The following is a 22,019-nucleotide window of genomic DNA, read 5'->3' as shown; positions in this document are numbered from 1 at the left end:
ACCGGGCGTGGGTAAAAGCCATAATAGTTTTTCAAACCTTCTGTGTCACTCCAAATGCTTAAATCCTTCAAACTCTTCGTCCGCCGTGTCACTTAGAAACAAAGCCGCTAATGATGCCGGTAGTACGTGGGGCCCTTCGTCATCTTCGTCATCCCGAGATCAATCTTTGTCCTTTATGTAAACAACCGCCGCGCCACGCCGCGTCGCGCTGCTGACGTCACTTGAAATTCAAATTACAGTAATCCCTTGCTACATCGCGGTTCGTTTATCGCGGTTTCACTTTTTTTTTTTTGGGAAACTTTTGAAAAAAAACACAAGTCGCTCCTTATTATAAGTCGCCCCCCCACCCAAACTATGAAAAAAACCGCGACTTATAGTCCGAAAATTATGGTACTTATACAATTTCGTCACACGCCCATGAGAAATTTGAACCATGTTAAGCGCTTCATTAAGACTCCCTTGAAGCTTGGAAAGGCGCCAATTTAAGACATTTTAGTTAATATCGTGGCCTTTGAGTTGCTAATAGTGCTTGCCAGGCTTGTGTGCGGGCACCGTGCCGCTCAGTGATGGTATGGATGTGGGTCTGAATGGTTGTTCATCTCTACTGTATATATGTGCCCTGCGAATGTCTGACGACCAATCAATCAGTGATGGTATAGATGTGGGTCTGAATGGTTGTTCATCTCTATATCTGTACCCTGCGAATGTCTGACGACCAATCAATCAGTGATGGTATGGATGTGGGTCTGAATGGTTGTTCATCTCTATATATGTACCCTGCGAATGTCTGACGCCCATTCAATGGTATAGTCCGCCTTTTGCGCGATGTTGGCTTGGGTAAGCTCCAGCACACGCAATAACCCTGAACAGGATGAGCGGTGTTGAAAATGGGTGGATGGATGGATGGATGGATATGGATGGATGGATGGATGGATGGATGGATGGATGGATGGATGGATGGATATGGATATGGATATGGATATGGATATGGATGGATGGATATGGATGGATGGATGGATGGATGGATGGATGGATGGATGGATGGATGGATCTTGGTCATTCATTGTCTTTTTATTATTTCTGTCTGCACCGGTGTAAAATTTCAAGTATCTATGTGCAACGTACCCTGTTTAATTTGGCATTAGAATGTCTTAGTGATCATTAAACTGCTGAGACACAACCATGTGTCGAATTTAAAGAGGAAAATATGAAATGCACATGAAAATAATTAATTTATGTCATAATTTAACCCATCTTCACTATATTTGACTTTTCATTCCAAGGAGGACTCATAACAGTGGACAGAACATGGAATTGGTGGACCATTTCCATGGGGTCAAAGGTCAAAAATCACTTCAATTACATTTACACAGTTTAATAAACTGGCCAGAGCACATCTGCTTCCTAAAGCTAAGTAAAGAGCCACACAACTTAAAGACTCCATAGCTCTCATCTTATTCCCAGACTAGTTTCAGTGTTTGAATTATGATGTAGGCATAAATAATACCTACCGTATTTTTCGCACCAAAAGGCGCACCCTCATTGAATTTTTTATTTTAGAAATTATTTCATATATAGGGCGCACCGGATTAAAAGGCGCATAAAATAGAAGCTATACTGCAACAAACTGAGGTTGACTAGGGTTGCGGTATGCATCCACTAGCCCAGTGGTGGCCAACCCGCGGCTCGCGAGCCGCATGCGGCTCTTTTGCTGGTTTCATGCGGCTCTTTTACGTTCATATCAACATTTGTGTTTATTTTTCGTGCGTATTTGCTTCGCTTGAGTTCAATATGGTATTTTGGTCAAACGCGCATGCGCGTGAGGTGAAATCCCGCAAAGGAGGAGGGACAAACAGAGCGATTGGTTTTGCTGGCTCTTTAATGAATGCCGACTGTGACTACGGGGGCCCATTAGGTCCAGAAAAGCTGACAAGACACTTGCCAAAATGGCAAGGAAAAAATGCACAGCTAAACGAATATATGACGATGAACACAGGACGTTTTTAACAGAGTTAAAGTTGTTTTTTGTTGAACGCTCAATTTGTCATTATCATGTTGGTGCGTGACATAATGTCACACAATAAATTTGGCTGAGCAGAGGTGTGTGTGTGTGTGTGTGTGTGTGTGTGTGTGTGTGTGTGTGTGTGTGTGTGTGTGTGTGTGTGTGTGTGTGTGTGTGTGTGTGTGTGTGTGTGTGTGTGTGTGTGTGTGCGTGTGCGTGTGCGCGTGCTTGTGTGTGTGTGTGGGGGGGGGGGGTGTTCATGTGTATGATGTGGCTCTTTGCAATGACACAGTAAAAAATGTGGCTCTTAGTCTCTGACTGGTTGGCCACCCCTGCACTAGCCAATAACCAATGAGCCCTCTGTAAACAATCGCGTTTCTCAAACAATCTCCTATAAAATGATCAGAACTGACTAAAGTTCGATCTAACACTGGTACTGCTTACCTATGTTTCCCTTCCATATCGATCCGTAAATTTACTCGAAACATTAACAGAGCAGCCTATTTTGACATGAAATAGCCTTGTGCGTATAGCAGCTATTATTATAGCATTAGCCACCCGCAAACTCCCATGAGCCTCAGCTCGCAGACCCCCATGAGCCTCAGCAAAGTGTAAACAATCGCGTTTCTCAAACGATCTCCTATAAAATGATCGGAACTGACTAAAGTTTGATCTAACACATTGGTACTGCTTACCTATGTTTCCCTTCCATATCAATCCGTAAATTTACTCGAAACATTAACGGAGCAGCCTATTTTGAAATGAAATACCCTCGCGGGTACAACAGCTATTCGGTGACGCCCCCTGACCACAGTTGCCGTAATGTTGGGAAGCGATGCGACCTTGTAATTTACTAGTCGTACTGAAACGCACTGAAACGTTTTGGCAGAGCACTGTGTACAACCAGTATGGATCAACAAATTCATCAATTGATCCATATATAAGGCGCTCTGCATTATAAGGCGCACTGTGGTTTTTTGAGTAAAATGTAAGTTTTTAAGTGCGCCTAATAGTGCGGAAAATACGGTAATTGTTTAGGCCATAAAAATGCTGTAATGCCCTCTAACCCAATGTAGTTTTAAACGTTCAAAGGTCAATCTGTCAAAAATGGAGTCCGTTTACTTTTTCAATTAGACTCATTTAAAGCATTAAAAGGCCCCAAGTCTCACAATTTTACAAATTAAATTTGCTTTCTTTTTGGCATTTTATACAGTGTCTCAACCTTTTGGAAAAGGGATTGTAAATTGTGTATTATTATGATATTATTGCAATATTTCAGCCACATTAGATCAGGGCCGGTTCTAGGAATGCACATAAGAGGGGGCAGTCAAAAATGTGAAGGGGGCATGTTCTTTTTTTTTTTTTTTTTTTACACACATTTTTAACACTGTTAGTGTTTTCTTCACGGCAGTTGTTAGCTGTGTGTCCAGATCTCAACCTGGAGAAGTGGATTGCACTCTGTCAGGCCTCTACACTAAGACCTGTCCATCTTGGGTGTCCCACCTGAAGATTAAAGCTTCTGCTGGTATTGCTCTTAGGGTCACTGAGGCACGCAAACCCCCTGACCACAAGGTGGCAATCTCTCAGGGGGGGGGAACATATAATATGAATGTTATATTAACTATTATTTGAGTTGTCGTTAATCATTAGTTATATCACGGGTCATTACGACGAGTTTGGTGGAGTTTTTACTGCTTCTTCCAACTCCTACCGCGCTGACTGTAACTTGACACTCTCTGGCTGCGTCTTGCCTCATTTGCATACTCACAGTGATTGGATGTTTACGGAGGGGCGCGGAGTCCTGACAGCAGGCTGTGTGAGGACACACTGCACCGACATGAGAGAAGAAAGGGGGCGGATTAACGTGTGTTTCTATCAGCGGATTTTTCACTTCTAAAAGTTTGATTCGAGGGGGCAGGACATCTGTTTGAGGGGGCGTTGCCCCCTCTTGCCCCTGCGTAGAGCCTGCATTAGATTCATTTTGAGGGAATAACATCATTTATTCATTACAATAGCAAACGTGGCAAGGTTTGATGCAGGAGACCTCCAGTAAAAAAACAGAAATAAGAATGATGTGCAAAAAAAGGTGGAGAAGCTTTGACATGCCACCAAAATGTGACAATGGAAGCAGAGCAGTGCTTAAACGGCTATTTTATTTATTTCTTAAATTTCTTCAATGAATAAATTAAGAAGTTAAATGGTTTTGGCCAAATCCTTTGATTGCTGTCCGTTTCAAAAGTTTTAGGATTAGGGTAAAATTCTGATCTGTTTTAGGTGTCATGAGGTCAGGAAAGTGTAATGAACGCGTTGAGGAACTGCTCCGCAACTCATGTGCCCTTCCCCCACTTTTGTTGCTTCTGTGGCAAGTACCGAAGTCAAATTCCTTGTTTGGCACGCTCAAACATGGCGAATAAAAACTCTTGAATCTTGAAGTACTTTGAACTAATTATCCAATCAGAGCTCGACAAGCAAGGTGAAAGAGTTCAGCACACTCAGCCTGCCTGCTACTGCGCATGTGCACAATTTAACATGGAGTTTCCTCACTGTTGCTGCTTCTGTGCCCATCCCCCACTGCGCCAAATACGCAGAGGTAATTATCCAATCAGAGCTCGAGGAACGAAGCCTGCAACAGACGCAACCTGTCTGGACGGTGCGACGATTTAAGATTCAAGAATTACTGTGCTGGAACGCTCATTTTAACATGGAAGCATTTAAAAGAAGACACAGACGTTTACGCGGTCGCCGAAAGGGTGAAGACAGATTTGAAAATGCTCTGGTAAGTATTTCATGTTGTTTGTTTAGCTTAGTTTGGTAATGTTTAGTTTAGCTTAGATGTGGACGCGTGCATTCAAGGTTCAAAATAACACTGTCAGGGATGAGAATTTTCCGCGGATCCGCGGTTTCCCGTGTTTTTTTCCGTCGAAAGTATCATTTTCGTGAATCGTGTAAATCCGTTGAGAAAATGTCGACTATATGTGGGGGGAGGGGGAGGGAGCGGCCGGGCTACATTAGCCTCGGCGACTCGCTAGCATTCGCTCGGCATATATATATATATATATATATATATATATATATATATATATATATATATATATACACACACACACATTTGCCATTCTCATCCCTGCACTGTAAATCGCTGTTTTTAATGATTTGATGTTTCCCCCCCACTCTTACCCTACGCAACTAAAACGGACTCCCATACTGATTTTTTTTTTAAACGATGGCTAGTCTTCGGTGTGTCTTGTGTACGGGAAGAAATTGACTGAAGGCTGAGGTCGGAGGAGGTACAAATGTTTTGGTGTATTGATATTAATTAATTGAGTGTCTACTACAGTTGTCAATTACATACAGTGTCACAAATGCACTGTTACTGTCATTATTTTTACTTAATAATAATGCCAATTATTGTCAATTTTATGCTTTATTCATCAAATGGGATTACATTTAAATCTAAGATCCACACTGTTGCGCTTCACAACACCATTTGTCTGTCCTAAGTACGTCTCCTCCACCACACTTCACAAATTTAGAATGACTTGTAAATTTGTAAAATTAATGGCATTTTTCACAGGTGGAAAGGTGCTTCATTTAACTGCAACAGGGTCACCTGTAAAGAGAAAATGGCAGATGACACGAAGATGAGATGGTGAAGATGGTGGTGCTGAGGAAGATGCTGGGAGCGACAATCCCAATCAAGCCACTGAAGACAAAGGTAACGCTAAAATGTTACGTTCACAACACAGATCTTAATACTCAATTCAGATTTTTGTGTAAAATTCGATTTATTTTATATTTCTCGGTCTTGTCTTTCTGTGCACTACATGTCTTGATCATCTGTATTTTTTAAATTTTATTTCATTGTAAAAGTAGGTTTTCTAATTTCCTTCTGTGAAAATTTCCATAAGCACAGAACCTTCAGCAACTGTTGATGTAGGGAGACAACAGGAACACGATTGTACGTAAAGACAATGCTTTTGTGTTAATACTTGGAATTGATTTGGAACCAAATTTTAAAATAACGATATTCATCAGGGTTGGGGGATCAATTCCATATTGATACCGTATTTATTCCAATTATCGCCCAGGGCGATAATTAGAGAAGATTTATGTCCAACAGGGTTGTGGGTGATTAATAGAGAACACTTTTTGTCCGATCGCCAAGGGGCACTGAAATGGGCGATAATATGTATATTTTCCTTATGTAGTATGCAATACCTGCGTCTCACTGGTGTTCTTAACACTAGAACAGCAGCTGTTTTGATCTACCTCTAACAGAGGGGTGCGTCAATTGATGCGTCAATTGATGCTCCATCGATGCAACACGTTACCGTCGCACATCACATGTTGCGCATGTCATGTTATCGCAATCGTCTTGTTCGAGCGCACGCCCCGATAACGTAATTGTGTGAGGATATTGTAGCGGAGTGACGAGTGTAATTGTATCATAATATAGAGACGAAGAGAACAAAATCCAAGTCGCATCAGCCTTCAAAAGAAAGCAAGCAGGCTGAAGCGCCAGACGACCCGTGTACATCACAACTTCAACAACAAAGAACGCGAATTGAGGCTGTAGTTACTGGCAAGCCAAAAGGAGCCAGCCAAGGAACATGGACAGTCGAAGGAGGTATTGAAATACCCTGCAAATATATAGTTTATGGAGAAAAACAATTTAAAAGGGACATTCGATGTGCTGTCAAATCAGTCATATTTAAACTTGTGCAATGACGTCGGTATGCGGTCGCGGAGGAAAACGTAAGTTTTGGGGGGAATTTTTAGCAGCATGGGCGATAGAGGTATCAATGTTTTTTATTTATGTCATCGCTAACACACACTGGGCGATTATTAGAATATGGGCGATAATTAGAATAAATACAGTATGTATAGCGATTTATATGCAATCGATATCAATGGAAAGTACCTTTGATAAAATATTCAATATAAACTAAACTAAATCAGAACGCAAACCCCGACATCATGCGTGTTGTCGGCAGTGCGGAGCAGCCCCAAACAAGACCAGAAGCAGCGAGAAAGGAAGTTTGTGAGAAAATGTGATGGATAATGTTTTAATACTGTTAAACTTCAGCTGGTTAGTGAAAGTACCTGTGTGGCAATAATGTAATATTAAAATTGCCATGATATTGCCGTGGTCATGTTTATGTTAAAAGCAGCACTTTTTTTTTTGTTTGTAAACGCTTAATTACTTTTTTACCTGTTTCAGCTGAAATACAGACAATGATACTTTATGCTGGTGAGCCATTAAGAACACAATAAAATTACTGGCCAAGCCTTTTTCTTTCACTGCTGTTATGAAACAGCAATATATTTCGCCCCCAATATCACATAAACAAACATGTTGTATCTGTCTGTCTATCTTTGTTTAATTGTTTTAATGTATGCTCCATCAGATGGAGACCAGCTGTCTACCACAAGCTCTGCAGTTCAGAGGCCAAAGAAGACTGTCAAAACACAAAGACATAAGGATGACAACTCTGGTAGTTACAGAAAACTTTAACACAAGTGAAGCGTCTCGGAACTCACCTTAGTATTAACGTACATGGTATTAATGGCGTTTTTCCACAGGTGGAGAGGTGCCTCATTTAACTGCAACAAGGTCACCTGTAAAAAGAAGATGGCAGACTACATGAAGACGCTCATGAAGATGCTGGGAGCGACAATCCCAATCAAGACACTAAAGACACAGGTAATGCTAAAATGTTACATTCACAACACAGATCTTAATGCTCAATTCAGATTTGTGTAAAATGCGATTTATTTTATTTATTTTTTGTGTGTAACCTCAATCATTCTGGTGTGTTATGAACATATACCGTAATTTTCGGACTATAAGCCGCTCCCGAGTATAAGCCGCACCAGCCATAAAATGCCCAAAAATGTGAAAAAAAAACCATATATAAGTCGCTCCGGAGTATAAGTCGCATTTTGGGGGGCAATTTATTCGACAAAATCCAACACCAAGAACAGACATGAACGAGCAACAACAGGCTAAACGATACGGTATGCTAACGTGACAAACACAAACGAGGAGCTGAGAACGGGCCTGACGTAACATTCAGTTATTTAAAAAAAAAAAAATTTATTACCGTATTTTCCGGACTATAAGGCGCACCTAAAAACCAAAAATTTTCTCAAAAGCCGACAGTGCGCCTTATAGTCCAGTGCGCCTTATATATGGATCAATTGATGAATTTGTTGATCCATACTGGTTGTACACAGTGCTCTGCCAAAATGTTTCAGTACGTTTTAGTACGACTAGTAAATTACAAGGTCGCATCGCTTCCCAACATTACGGCAACTGTAGTCAGGGGGCGTCACCGAATAGCTGTTGTACCCGCGAGGCTATTTCGTTTAAAAATAGGCTGCTCCGTTAATGTTTCGAGTAAATTTACGGATTGATATGGAAGGGAAACATAGGTAAGCAGTACCAATGTGTTAGATTGAACTTTAGTCAGTTCCGATCATTTTATAAGAGATCGTTTGAGAAACGCGATTGTTTACACTTTGCTGAGGCTCATGGGAGATTGCGAGCTGAGGCTCATGGGACTTTGTGGATGGCTAATGCTATAACGATAGCTGCTATACGTACCAGGCCATTTCATGTCAAAATAGGCTGCTCTGTTAATGTTTCGAGTAAATCTACGGATCGATATGGAAGGGAAACATAGGTAAGTAGTACCAATGCGTTAGATCGAACTTTAATCAGTTCCGATCATTTTATAGGAGATCGTTTGAGAAACGCGATTGTTTACACTTTGCTGAGGCTCATGGGAGATTGCGAGCTAAGGCTCATGGGACTTTGCGGATGGCTAATGCTATAACGATAGCTGCTATATGTACCAGGCTATTTCATGTCAAAATAGGCTGCTCTGTTAATGTTTCGAGTAAATCTACGGATCGATATGGAAGGGAAACCTAGGTAAGTAGTACCAATGCGTTAGATCGAACTTTAGTCAGTTCCGATCATTTTATAGGAGATCGTTTGAGAAACTCGATTGTTTACACTTTGCTGAGGCTCATGGGAGATTGCGAGCTGAGGCTCGTGGGACTTTGCGGATGGCTAATGCTATAACGATAGCTGCTATACGTACCAGGCTATTTCATGTGAAAATAGGCTGCTCTGTTAATGTTTCGAGTAAATCTACGGATCGATATGGAAGGGAAACATAGGTAAGTAGTACCAATGCGTTAGATCGAACTTTAGTCAGTTCCGATCATTTTATAGGAGATCGTTTGAGAAACGCGATTGTTTACACTTTGCTGAGGCTCATGGGAGATTGCGAGCTGAGGCTCGTGGGACTTTGCGGATGGCTAATGCTATAACGATAGCTGCTATACGTACCAGGCTATTTTATGTCAAAATAGACTGCTCTGTTAATGTTTCGAATAAATCTACGGATCGATATGGAAGGGAAACATAGGTAAGTAGTACCAATGCGTTAGATCGAACTTTAGTCAGTTCCGATCATTTTATAGGAGATCGTTTGAGAAACGCGATTGTTTACAGAGGGCTCGTTGGTTATTGGCTAGTGGATGCATACCGCAACCCTAGTCAACCTCAGTTTGTTGCAGTATAGCTTCTATTTTATGCGCCTTATAATCCGGTGCGCCTTATATATGGACAAAGTTTTAAAATGGGCCGTTCATTGAAGGTGCGCCTTATAATCCGGTGCGCCTTTTAGGGCGGAAAATACGGTACATAAATAACACGTTTATAAAACCATCTGTCACTCCAATTCATTAAATCCATCGATCGTCCTTTGTCAACAATGCCGTGTGCCGCGCCGCAGTTCAAATTATTCCACAGGCCCATACAACGATATATAAACTATTTTAAATAACTATCACATAAACAACAATATTATCAAACCATTTGTGTCACTCCAAATCATTAAATCCATCCATCAAATTTCTCGTCCTTCATTTCATCCTGGTGACAGAGGACATTTCCAGAGGATATGGCGCTTTAAAGTGTTAATTACCGTATTTTCCGCCCTAAAAGGCGCACCTAAAAACCAAATATTTTCTCAAAAGCCGACAGTGCGCCTTATAGTCCAGTGCGCCTTATATATGGATCAATTGATGAATTTGTTGATCCATATTGGTTGTACACAGTGCTCTGCCAAAATGTTTCAGTACGTTTTAGTACGACTAGTAAATTACAAGGTCGCATCGCTTCCCAACATTACGGTAACTGTAGTCAGGGGGCGTCACCGAATAGCTGTTGTACCCGCGAGGCTATTTCATTTCAAAATAGGCTGCTCCGTTAATGTTTCGAGTAAATTTACGGATTAATATGGAAGGGAAACATAGGTAAGCAGTACCAATGTGTTAGATCGAACTTTAGTCAGTTCCGATCATTTTATAGGAGATCGTTTGAGAAACGCGATTGTTTACACTTTGCTGAGGCTCATGGGAGATTGCGAGCTGAGGCCCGTGGGACTTTGCGGATGGCTAATGCTATGACGATAGCTGCTATGCGTACCAGGCTATTTCATGTCAAAATAGGCTGCTCTGTTAATGTTTCGAGTAAATCTACGGATCGATATGGAAGGGAAACATAGGTAAGTAGTACCAATGCGTTAGATCGAACTTTAGTCAGTTCCGATCATTTCATAGGAGATCGTTTGAGAAACGCGATTGTTTACACTTTGCTGAGGCTCATGGGAGATTGCGAGCTGAGGCTCGTGGGACTTTGCGGATGGCTAATGCTATGACGATAGCTGCTATACGTACCAGGCTATTTCATGTGAAAATAGGCTGCTCTGTTAATGTTTCGAGTAAATCTACGGATCGATATGGAAGGGAAACATAGGTAACTAGTACCAATGCGTTAGATCGAACTTTAGTCAGTTCCGATCATTTTATAGGAGATCGTTTGAGAAACGCGATTGTTTACACTTTGCTGAGGCTCATGGGAGATTGCGAGCTGAGGCTCGTGGGACTTTGCGGATGGCTAATGCTATGACGATAGCTGCTATACGTACCAGGCTATTTCATGTGAAAATAGGCTGCTCTGTTAATGTTTCGAGTAAATCTACGGATCGATATGGAAGGGAAACATAGGTAAGTAGTACCAATGCGTTAGATCGAACTTTAGTCAGTTCCGATCATTTTATAGGAGATCGTTTGAGAAACGCGATTGTTTACAGAGGGCTCGTAGGCTCTGGGCTAGTGGATGCATACCGCAACCCTAGTCAACCTCAGTTTGTTGCAGTATAGCTTCTATTTTATGCGCCTTATAATCCGGTGCGCCTTATATATGGACAAAGTTTTAAAATGGGCCGTTCATTGAAGGTGCGCCTTATAATCCGGTGCGCCTTTTAGGGCGGAAAATACGGTACTTTATTTGATTTTTTTCTCTCTATTTTTCATGTTTTGAATATGTTCAAGATAAAGATATCAAAGCATGTGAAGTGATCAACTATACTAAAAATAACATGTGAAGTGGTCAACTATACCGTAATTTTCGGACTATAAGTCGCGGTTTTTTTCATAGTTTGGGTGGGGGGGCGACTTATACTTAGGAGCGACTTGTATGTTTTTTTTTCACAACTTTTTACTCGATCATTAACACATCACTTACTTACAAGTATAGTTGACCACTTCACATGTTATTTTTAGTATAGTTGATCACTTCACATGCTTTGATATCTTTATCTTGAACATATTCAAAACATGAAAAATAGAGAGAAAAAATCAAATAAAGTAATTTAAAGCGCCATATCCTCTGGACATGTCCTCTGTCACCAGGATGACATAAAAGACGAGAAATTTGATCGATGGATTTAATGATTTGGAGTGACACAAATGGTTTGATAATATTGTTTATGTGATAGTTATTTAAAATATAGTTTATATATCGTTGTATTGGCCTGTGGAATAATTTGAACTGCGGCGCGGCACACGGCATTGTTGACAAAGGACGATCGATGGATTTAATGAATTGGAGTGACACAGATGGTTTTATAAACGTGTTATTTATGTAATAGTTTTTTTTAAATAACTGAATGTTACGTCAGGCCCGTTCTCAGCTCCTCGTTTGTGTTTGTCACGTTAGCATACCGTATCGTTTAGCCTGTTGTTGCTCGTTCATGTCTGTTCTTGGTGTTGGATTTTGTCGAATAAATTGCCCCCCAAAATGCGACTTATACTCCGGAACGACTTATATATGGTTTTTTTTCACATTTTTGGGCATTTTATGGCTGGTGCGACTTATACTCCGGTGCGACTTATAGTCCGAAAATTACGGTACTTGTAAGTAAGTGATGTTAATGATCAAGTAAAAATTTGTGAAAAAAAACATAAGTCGCTCCTGAGTAGAAGTCGCCCCCCCCCACCCAAACTATGAAAAAACCGCAACTTATAGTCCGAAAATTACGGTAGTCCCCAAAGTGACCCATATGCGCCGGAAAGACATTGGTTGGAATGTAGAATTTGTTTAAGGAAATTTGGCATAGCAAGCAGACGCCACGCACTTATCTTTTTACTATTTTATACCCACAGAGAAGCAATTTGGGAAGAATTGAAAGTTCAGTATTTAGGTGTGAGACGAGGTTATCTGATCGCATTTTATAGAGACCTGACTGATGATGACGTCATGCCATTTCCTTGTGTAATAAATAAATAAATTTACCAAAAATGGCCACTTGATGGTACAGGTTTCAAGCGCGATTCAGTCAAACTAAGTAAATATATTGGAACCTCAGTTAACAAACTCCTCTGATAGCAAACAATCTTGATAACGGCCAAAGATTTTGCCCCGGTTAACAACTCTTTTTAGCAAACAGCTACGTAACCTTCTGTGAGGAAAAGGAAGCGGCCTAGAAAGACAAAACTGGATGTTTGTCACACCAAAAACACATAAGATGAAGCACACCTTTCTATTCTTAGTTCTCCCTCTAAGCAATAAGTGATTAATTTAGCACTTGGTTGTGTTCTTTAACAGATGAAGAGGAAGGGAAATGGTGTTTTAGGAGGCAAAAGAAAATCGTAAATAAACGAAAGCGTCAAGACGATGACTGGGGTGAGTTCAGGCAATAAAACCTTGCGTGAAAAGAAAAGTACCTAATGAAGGCAGTGTTCTTTCTCATTATTCTACTAACATATCTTTCGCAGAGGGTGAGGACAGACCGACAACTAGCACCAGATTTCTGGGGAAGGGCCAAAAGAAGACTGCTGTATCAAGAGAAGGCACTGAAAATGGTAAGGTCAATTTACCTGGATATTTCACCTTTATCTACCGTAATTTTCGGACTAAGTCGCACCGGAGTATAAGTCGCACCAGCCATAAAATGCCCAAAAAAGTGAAAAAAAACATATAAGTCGCTCCGGAGTATAAGTCGCATTTTGGGGGGCAATTTATTCGACAAAATCCAACACCAAGAACAGTCATGAACGAGCAACAACAGGCTAAACGATAGGTATGCTAACGTGACATAAACACAAACTAAGAGCTGAGAACGGCCCTGACATAAAATTCAGAGTTATACAAAAAACTATTACATAAATAACACGTTAATAAAACCATCTGTCACTCCAATTCATTAAATCCATCAATCGTCCTTTGTCAACAATGCGTGCGCGCCGCTGACGACTCTTGCACTTCAAAATATTCCACAGGCCCATATAACGATATATAAATTGTATATCAAATAACTATTATATAAGCAATAATGTTATCAAACCATCTGTGCACTCTAAATCATTCAATCCATCGATCAAATTCCTCATCCTTTGTCAACAACGCCGCGCGTGCGTGCGCCCTGGCGTCAGCCTCGTCGTTATTCCACAGATCTACTATATAACTATATTGTAGCGTTAACAAAGTTCAAGGAAAGACGTGGGTTTGGTAAACGGCTCTTTATTTAACAAAACAAACTTCCAGGCGTGTGGCGGCGTGGACTTCCAGCCACGGAAATGGAAGAGAGCTCCATAGAATAGGACCGGGCGTGCGTAAAAGCATTGTCCGAGCCCCATCCACCGTCCCTGGACAGCCACCCGACCGAGCGCCGGCCCCCGACTTCAATCCACGGAAGTGAAAGAGAGCTCCGTCGAGTTAATCTTTGTCCTTTATGTAAACAACGCCGCGTCGCGCTGCTGACCGCGACGTCGCGCTGCTGACGTCACTTGAAATTCAAATTACAGTAATCCGTTGCTACATTGCGGTTCGTTTATCGCGGTTTCATTTTTTTTTTTTTTTTTTTTTTTTTTTTTTTTTTTTTTGGATAATTAAAAAAAAAAAAAAAACATAAGTCGCTCCTGAGTATAAGTCGCCCCCCCACCCAAACTATGAAAAAACCCGCGACTTATAGTCCGAAAATTACGGTAGTATCTCAAGGAGCGGCCAATTGCACATCACAGTTGCCAGGTGAGCTGTGATTGATTGTGACCCTGGCAACTGAGTGGCCAAATGGCCACCCCTTGATATGAATAAAAACAAGTGGAGTTTACCTGTTTGATTTATTTTCCATGAATTAAACATTAATCATAAGTTTTTTCAAATGGGGGGCTGACTCCCCCTTTAAAACAGCACTAGGTAACCTTCTAGCCTTCGTAAAATATTTTCACAACTTTTCTGATGGTATTTCGACTTACAACTAGTTGACTGACTCCACTGTCATGGCCTGAGGGCGGTTTGTATCACTTTCACCTCCACTAAACAAGTCTGAGGACTGTGTTTGGAACAACGCCACGCAAACAATCGTCGCGTGAGGTTGGGAGGGTGCGGATCGTGTCAGAATACGGTACAAAACCAAAGTTAAACATTTCTTATTTTCAACATCGTCATATGACATTGTTTTGCTACAACTAGATTATTACCTCATCGCTATCCATCCTTCACAGCCACTGGAAACAGAAATGTAGTTCACTCCAAATGCAGCAGGTCTACTGGTTCGCTGGTCCTCATGGGAAATGTGGTCTTCTTTCAGGCTAAACACTACTGCTTTTGTCCACCGGCGCCGCCAAAATTGACCAAAACTGAAAGTTACCTTGTGCTATTTTAAGTCAACAAAACTGTTTTAAGGTAGCTGCCTCAACGTGTTTTATAATTACTGTTGTGAATCAAGTCGACTTGGTTTTTAAAAATTATTTTTCAAATTATTCATGCAGTTGTAGAACTTCAATAAAGTCTCAGTTTAATCAACTCAACCTCTAATAAACTTTTTTGTTTTTGTTTCATAGATGCCGCAGAAATAGAAGTCATAAAACAAGGTAAGAGACCCTGGACTGACCCGGAGAGGACTGCAGTCGAGCAATATCTTGCTAAGTTCATTGCACTGAAGAAGGTTCCAGGAAAGGAGGTCTGCCTTATGTGCATTAGCAAGGGGTCTCCAGTTCTCAGTAAGCAAACGTGGAAACACGCGACATTTTTTGTATACAACAAAATTGTTAAAATCAAGAGAGAACTTGCATTTTAAATCACTAAAGCACACCAGAGGAAACAATAAGAGGGTATTTTTTTTCATTTCATGTTTCATAGGCGTTGTTGTTGTTCTGAAGATGCCATCAATATTTTGATATGAAGTAGGAGTGGAATGGCTCAGATGAGAGAATGATGATATATCAGGGTCATGGTTTAATTCCTCAACACGTATCTTTTTTTTTTAATGAATGAGCAAATTTTACACAACCACTCCTTGGAACAAAATAATTACAAGTTTTAACTTAGAAATTTCAAGTAAACTTTGCAATTAAAATTTACTCTATTTTTTTTCTAGTTAGTGACTGGTGTTGAGTATGAACTGACAATTTGTTGCCTTTCAGGAAGCTGTCTCAAATATTTAATTTTGTATTGCTCTTGCTGATGTTTTTTAGTAAACTGCTGCGTTCTAAAGAGGTGCAATATATTATCTAATGCACTTTGAATGAGCGTCTTGTATGTGGTTGGCAATAATGAAAGAAAATTGTAGATTGAGTCTGCCATGTTTTTTTCCACACAAGAACAGAATGGCTTTCTGAAAAACAAGCATCAGTGTCAGAAGTTGACACTAAATACAAATTGTTGGTTTACAAATTGAAATATTAGATGTTTTTGTTGCCTGTAAAATTTAACTAATATTCTATGCTTTACCTTTGACAGCTAAACTGCCTATAAAACGAACATTTGTCCTGGTGAAACTAACCAATTTGTTTTTTATTTAATATTTTTAATGAATAAAACTGCCTTGTGATGGTTTTGAGAACATGTTTTACTAAGGTAACATTTCTCAAAAAAATTACATTATATAAAAAACATTTACCATTCAAGTTAACCTACTTTAAATCATTAAAAAAAAGCTCCACTTTCCGGTCCTCATTCTTCCGGTTAAAAACTTTTTCTTCAATCTTCGTGTTTTGTGTAATTTAAAGGGGTGTGTGTATTGAGTCCAGGAATGCTTTTCATTTGCTTTTCATTTCTCAAGCAGAAAGGGTGGTCCTCACTTTGTAGGCCCTTTTACCCGGTCCTCACAATATACCATGTACAGGAATGTGTGTGTGTGCGCGTGTGTGCGCGTGTCAGAGGCAAGTTGCCAAGGAAGACCTCCACTACGGTGCATATAGGACATCCACGTGTCTTGATTTGCCCCATAGCGTGTATAGTAGAAATGTAGGCCACACAGGGCTTATGAAGAGTGTGTGCGTGTGCGTGCATGTCAATTATCTCAAGGTAAAGTGCAATGATGAGAGGGGACGATCTTTCCACCTTATCTGGCTTGCTCAAGAGGGTTAGTTTGTGTGTGAGTGCATGCGCGTGCGGTAAAAAAGAATACCTACAGTGCCTTGCGAAAGTATTCGGCCCCCTTGAACCTTTCAACATTTCGCCACATTTCAGGCTTCAAACATAAAGATATAAAATTGTAATTTTTTGTCAAGAATCAACAAGTGGGACACAATCGTGAAGTGGAACGAAATTTATTGGATAATTTAAACTTTTTTAACAAATAAAAAACTGAAAAGTGGGGCGTGCAATATTATTCGGCCCCTTTACTTTCAGTGCAGCAAACTCACTCCTGAAGTTCAGTGAGGATCTTTGAATGATCCAATGTTGTCCTAAATGACTGACGATAAATAGAATGCACCTGTGTGTAATCAAGTCGCCGTATAAATGCACCTGCTCTTTGATAGTCTCAGGGTTCTGTTTAAAGCGCAGAGAGAACCATGAAGACAAAGGAACACACCGGGCAGGTCCGAGATACTGTTGTGGAGAAGTTTAAAGCCGGATTTGGATACAAAAAGATTTCCCAAACTTTAAACATCTCAAGGAGCACTGTGCAAGCAATTATATTGAAATGGAAGGAGTATCAGACCACTGCAAATCTACCAAGACCCGGCCGTCCCTCCAAACTTTCATCTCAAACAAGGAGAAGACTGATCAGAGATGCAGCCAAGAGGCCCATGATCACTCTGGATGAACTGCAGATAACTACAGCTGAGGTGGGAGAGTCTGTCCATAGGACAACAATCAGTCGTGCACTGCACAAATCTGGCCATTATGGAAGAGTGGCAAGAAGAAAGCCATTTCTCAAAGATATCCATAAAAAGTCTCGTTTAAAGTTTGCCACAAGCCACCTGGGAGACACACTAAACATGTGGAAGAAGGTGCTCTGGTCAGATGAAACCAAAATCGAACATTTTGGCCACAATGCAAAACGATATGTTTGGCGTAAAAGCAACACAGCTCATCACCCTGAACACACCATCCCCACTGTCAAACATGGTGGTGGCAGCATCATGGTTTGGGCCTGCTTTTCTTCAGCAGGGACAGGGAAGATGGCTAAAATTGATGGGAAGATGGATGGCGCCAAATACAGGACCATTCTGGAAGAAAACCTGTTGGAGTCTGCAAAAGACCTGAGACTGGGACAGAGATTTATCTTCCAACAGGACAATGATCCAAAACATAAAGCCAAATCTACAATGGAATGGTTCACAAATAGACGTATCAAGGTGTTAGAATGGCCAAGTCAAAGTCCAGACCTGAATCCAATCGAGAATCTGTGGAAAGAGCTGAAGACTGCTGTTCACAAACGCTCTCCATCCAACCTCACTGAGCTCGAGCTGTTTTGCAAGGAAGAATGGGCAAGAATTCCAGTCTCTCGATGTGCAAAACTGATAGAGACATACCCCAAGCGACTTGCAGCTGTAATTGCAGCAAAAGGTGGCGCTACAAAGTATTAGCGCAAGGGGGCCGAATAATATTGCACGCCCATTTTTCAGTTTTTTATTTGTTAAAAAAGTTTAAATTATCCAATAAATTTTGTTCCACTTCACGATTGTGTCCCACTTGTTGATTCTTGACAAAAAATTAAACTATTATATCTTTATGTTTGAAGCCTGAAATGTCGCGAAATGTTGAAAGGTTCAAGGGGGCCGAATACTTTCGCAAGGCACTGTATATACTGCCGTGCTCGAGTCATCTAACTGTCACCCGCACATGCATACTGAAGGCAAGAAAGAAGACAAAAGGGAGAAGGAGACAAGAAGAGTTGATAAAGTAAAGAGGAAGAAGCCAAAGGATGCGTTCAGGTAGGGGGTGGCAAAAAGAGAGGAGACCGAAGGAGGAGATGCAAGCAGAAACGTATCTTTTTCAACTACCGTAATTTTCGGACTATAAGTCGCGTTTTCTTTTTCATAATTTGGGTGGGGGGGCGACTTATAATGAGGAGCGACTTATATGTGAATTCTTTCAAAATTTCTCAAAAGAGAAAAAAAAAGTGAAACCGCGATGTAGCAAGGGATTACTGTAATTTGAATTTCAAGTGACGTCAGCGGCGCGGCGGTTGTTTACAAAAAGGACAAAGATTGATCACGAGATGACGAAGGGCCCCACGTACTACCGGCATCATTAGCGGCTTTGTTTCTAAGTGACACGGAGGACGAAGACTTTGAAGGATTTAAGGATTTGGAGTGACACAGAAGGTTTGAAAAACTATTATGGCTTTTACGCACGCCCGGTCCTCCTCTACGAGCTCTCTTTCACCTCCGTGGATAGAAGTCGGGGGCCGGCACTCGGCCGGGTGGCTGTCCCGGGACGGTGGATGGGGCTCGGTCATGGCTTTTACGCACGCCCGGCCCTATTCTATGGATCTCTCTTCCACCTCTCTGGCTGGAAGTCCACGCCGCCATACGCCTGGAAGTTTGATTTGTTAAATAAAGAGCCGTTTACCAAACCCACGTCTTTCCTTGTACTTTGTTAACGCTACAATATAGTTATAAACTAGATCTGTGGAATAACGACGAGGCTGACGTCAGGGCGCACGCGCGGCGTTGTTGACAAAGGACGAGGAATTTGATCGATGGATTTAATGATTTAGAGTCCACAGATGGTTTGATAATATTATTGCTTATATAATAGTTATTTGATATATAATTTATATATCGTTATATGGGCCTGTGGAATATTTTGAAGTGCAAGCGCCGTCAGCGGTGCGCACCCATTGTTGACAAAGGACGATCGATGGATTTAATGAATTGGAGTGACACAGATGGTTTTATAAACGTGTTATTTATGTAATAGTTTTTAATTACTCTGAATGTTACGTCAGGCCCGTTCTCAGCTCTTCGTTTGTGTTTATGTCACGTTAGCATACCTATTGTTTCGCCTGTTGTTGCTCGTTCATGTCTGTTCTTGGTGTTGGATTTTGTCGAATAAATTTCCCCCCAAAATGCGACTTGTACTCCGGAGCGACTTATATGTTTTTTCACGTTATTGTGCATTTTATGGCTAATGCGACCTATATTCCGGAGCGACTTTTAGTCCGAAAATTACGGTATACAAAAAATATGGAGGAGAGAATGTATGACAAGAGGAGACAAAGAAAGGACAGTCTGGAAGAGACAAAAGGAGAGTCAATGAGTCAAACAATGGCGTTCGTCAGTCTGTCCGTCAACAGAATTGATGAAGACGCGTGCGCTGTTGACAATAGTGTCATTACACGTCTACGGATCAATCCAACTACTGATCACTTTTGCATGTAAACCTCCTCGTCCACTTTCCGGTCACCTCGGGGGCCGCTGGCGCGTGAGCTGCAGTCGCCACGGCAACAACAACCCATATAACGGCACGATGAGCACATCGGAGGACACTCAATTAAGACGTGGTGGGACATGGCACCCGAGTGCGTAATTAACGACAAACTGCCCAACAAATCACTAAATCAACCCTGATCGATGTCTTTCATATGCGTGTGAGTGTACAACCAATCAGCAGAGATGGGACCAAGTCACACATGTGCAAGTCTCAAGTCTTAACCTTCAAGTCTCAAGTAAGTCCCAAGTCATTTTTTTCTTGGGCAAGTCAAGTCCTTGAATAGGTCAAGTCCAAGTCAAGTCCTTAAATAGGTCAAGTCCAAGTCAAGTCACCTTATTATTGCAATTTTACCCGCAGAATCTGATTTTAGTAGTGAAAAGACAAGATATCAGTAACTTTAAGTAACCATCATTATCCAATGTGTCTAACCTGTTTAAAAAATATGACAATAATTTGGATTTGCACTGTAATTACTGATATTCAGTAAAATACACCATGGAATCAAACAAAAAAGAAATTACCTCATACAATGATTTATTGACAGCTCAATCTAAATAAATGAACGTCTGCCGACATTCTGACACATTTGAGTTGCAAATATGAAAAAAATAATCGGAAAAAAATCTGAAAGAAGAAACACAAAAAGCATTAGAAACATTTTATGTTTCATCTGTAACATCTGGAGACACCAGAGCTCTATAAACTTCAATTTTCAACATTGTCAGAAAAAATAACAGCTTGTTCTTAGAAAAATATTCCCTCACAAGCGAGGATACAACATTCAACTTTGTAGAATTTCACTTGTCTCTGTCTGTCTGCAGAGTATATCAATAGGTCATTCCCCTTTTACAATTTATTGCACTTGCAAAATATTAGATTCGAGAGGGTCCTGTCTGCAAGCCGAGCACGATGTGACCCCATGGCTGAAGACTCTTTCTACTGGGGCACTTGAGGATGGCACTGAAAGAGCTCTTGATGCAACAGGAAAAAGTGCAGGGAGGATACTCCTATTTGCATCCCAAAAAGACAGACAAGCCTGTCCACAACAAAGACCAAGATAGTTATTTAGTTGTGTCTCTGGACTGCTGGTTGTGTTCTGCTTGTGACGTTTTCTGTACTGTGAGAATAACCCAGTGCTCTCTCCCTGCTGGTCCTCAACCTCTTGGAACCCAGGACTCTGGGGTGTTGTGTCTGGTGGGACCTCCTGTAGAATCAGATCTAATAAAAACAAAGACAAAAAACAAGTTAATTTAACATAAAAGGGCAAGTGCAAAAACAAGCCCATGAATGTTGGAAAGTGAACTTCCTCATTCATTATTTCACAGCTCAGTTTGATATGCTTGCAAAAAAAGCTCAAAACATTTATTATATTATTTATACAAATGTTTTGTGAATCTAAATCTTTTAATGTCCATAGTTTGATCATGGTGACACAAAGACATGCCTAACTGTGGAGCATGTTAAAAATTAAATACATTCACTGACCTTTCACCATGTCAGCAATGTCATTGTTTGTCATCAGGGACAAGCACATCATGCTGAAGCCACATCATGGAGAAAGCTGGGTCCAGGACAGCAGCTCTGATGTAGAGCGGGTCTGCAAATGGCAGCTCTTCTCCTGGTGCTGCTGATAACATTTTTACATGAACAAAGATCCCCTGGAATATTTTCTTGAGAGAGCACTGCAGGCCATGGACCATGCTTCCCAGGAAGCGCACTTGCTGTTTCAGTTTCTCCAAGTGGTGGTTTAGTGATAAAACACAGGGGAGGACAGAGCTGACCGTCACAATCTTCTCTCCTTGAGTAAGGTCGGTGGCCTCAGCAAATGGCTGTAGTACATCGCAAAGCTCCATCAGATTCCATTCCCTTACTGAGAAGACCAGCTTGTTGTGGCCTGTGCTCTGAACAACGTTACACAGTTCCTGATGAGTGAATGAGAGCACTGCTTTGACTTGGCGGAGAGTTGAATTCCACCGTGTGTTCACA

At 41.0% G+C, this 22,019-nt stretch overlaps 1 protein-coding gene and 2 long non-coding RNA genes across 7 annotated transcripts in view; 2 read left to right on the top strand and 1 right to left on the bottom strand.

The window, feature by feature from the left end:
• The window catches only part of znf704 (zinc finger protein 704), a 65,595-nt gene that overhangs the window by 21,600 nt on the left and 21,976 nt on the right, over positions 1-22,019 (top strand). Inside the window, exons 1-2 of one of the 5 annotated variants that reach the window (XM_037264009.1) lie at positions 16,427-16,769; positions 18,395-18,529. The exons of 3 other annotated variants lie outside the window; for them this stretch is intronic. In XM_037264009.1, the coding sequence (XP_037119904.1) occupies positions 16,681-16,769; positions 18,395-18,529 (224 nt within the window). In that variant the 5' untranslated portion in view covers positions 16,427-16,680. Of the gene's footprint in view, positions 1-16,426; positions 16,770-18,394; positions 18,530-19,778; positions 20,191-22,019 lie in introns of those variants that run through there. One more of the 5 variants, XM_037264010.1, reaches the window with a different exon arrangement.
• On the top strand, positions 823-15,570 carry LOC119130459. Its single transcript, XR_005099420.1, has 3 exons — positions 823-837; positions 13,139-13,225; positions 15,206-15,570. It is a non-coding gene; the product is annotated as an uncharacterized LOC119130459 (long non-coding RNA).
• LOC119130475 lies at positions 14,522-15,012 on the bottom strand. The gene is made up of 2 exons (XR_005099435.1): positions 14,696-15,012; positions 14,522-14,665 (listed from the first exon to the last, which is right to left on the bottom strand). It is a non-coding gene; the product is annotated as an uncharacterized LOC119130475 (long non-coding RNA).

This window comes from Syngnathus acus, chromosome 11 (genome assembly GCF_901709675.1).
Source record: "Syngnathus acus chromosome 11, fSynAcu1.2, whole genome shotgun sequence".
In the NCBI taxonomy this organism is placed as follows: Eukaryota; Metazoa; Chordata; class Actinopteri; order Syngnathiformes; family Syngnathidae; genus Syngnathus; species Syngnathus acus.
The sequence above is the reverse complement of the archived record's forward strand: the minus strand, read 5'-3'. Positions and strand labels throughout refer to the sequence as shown.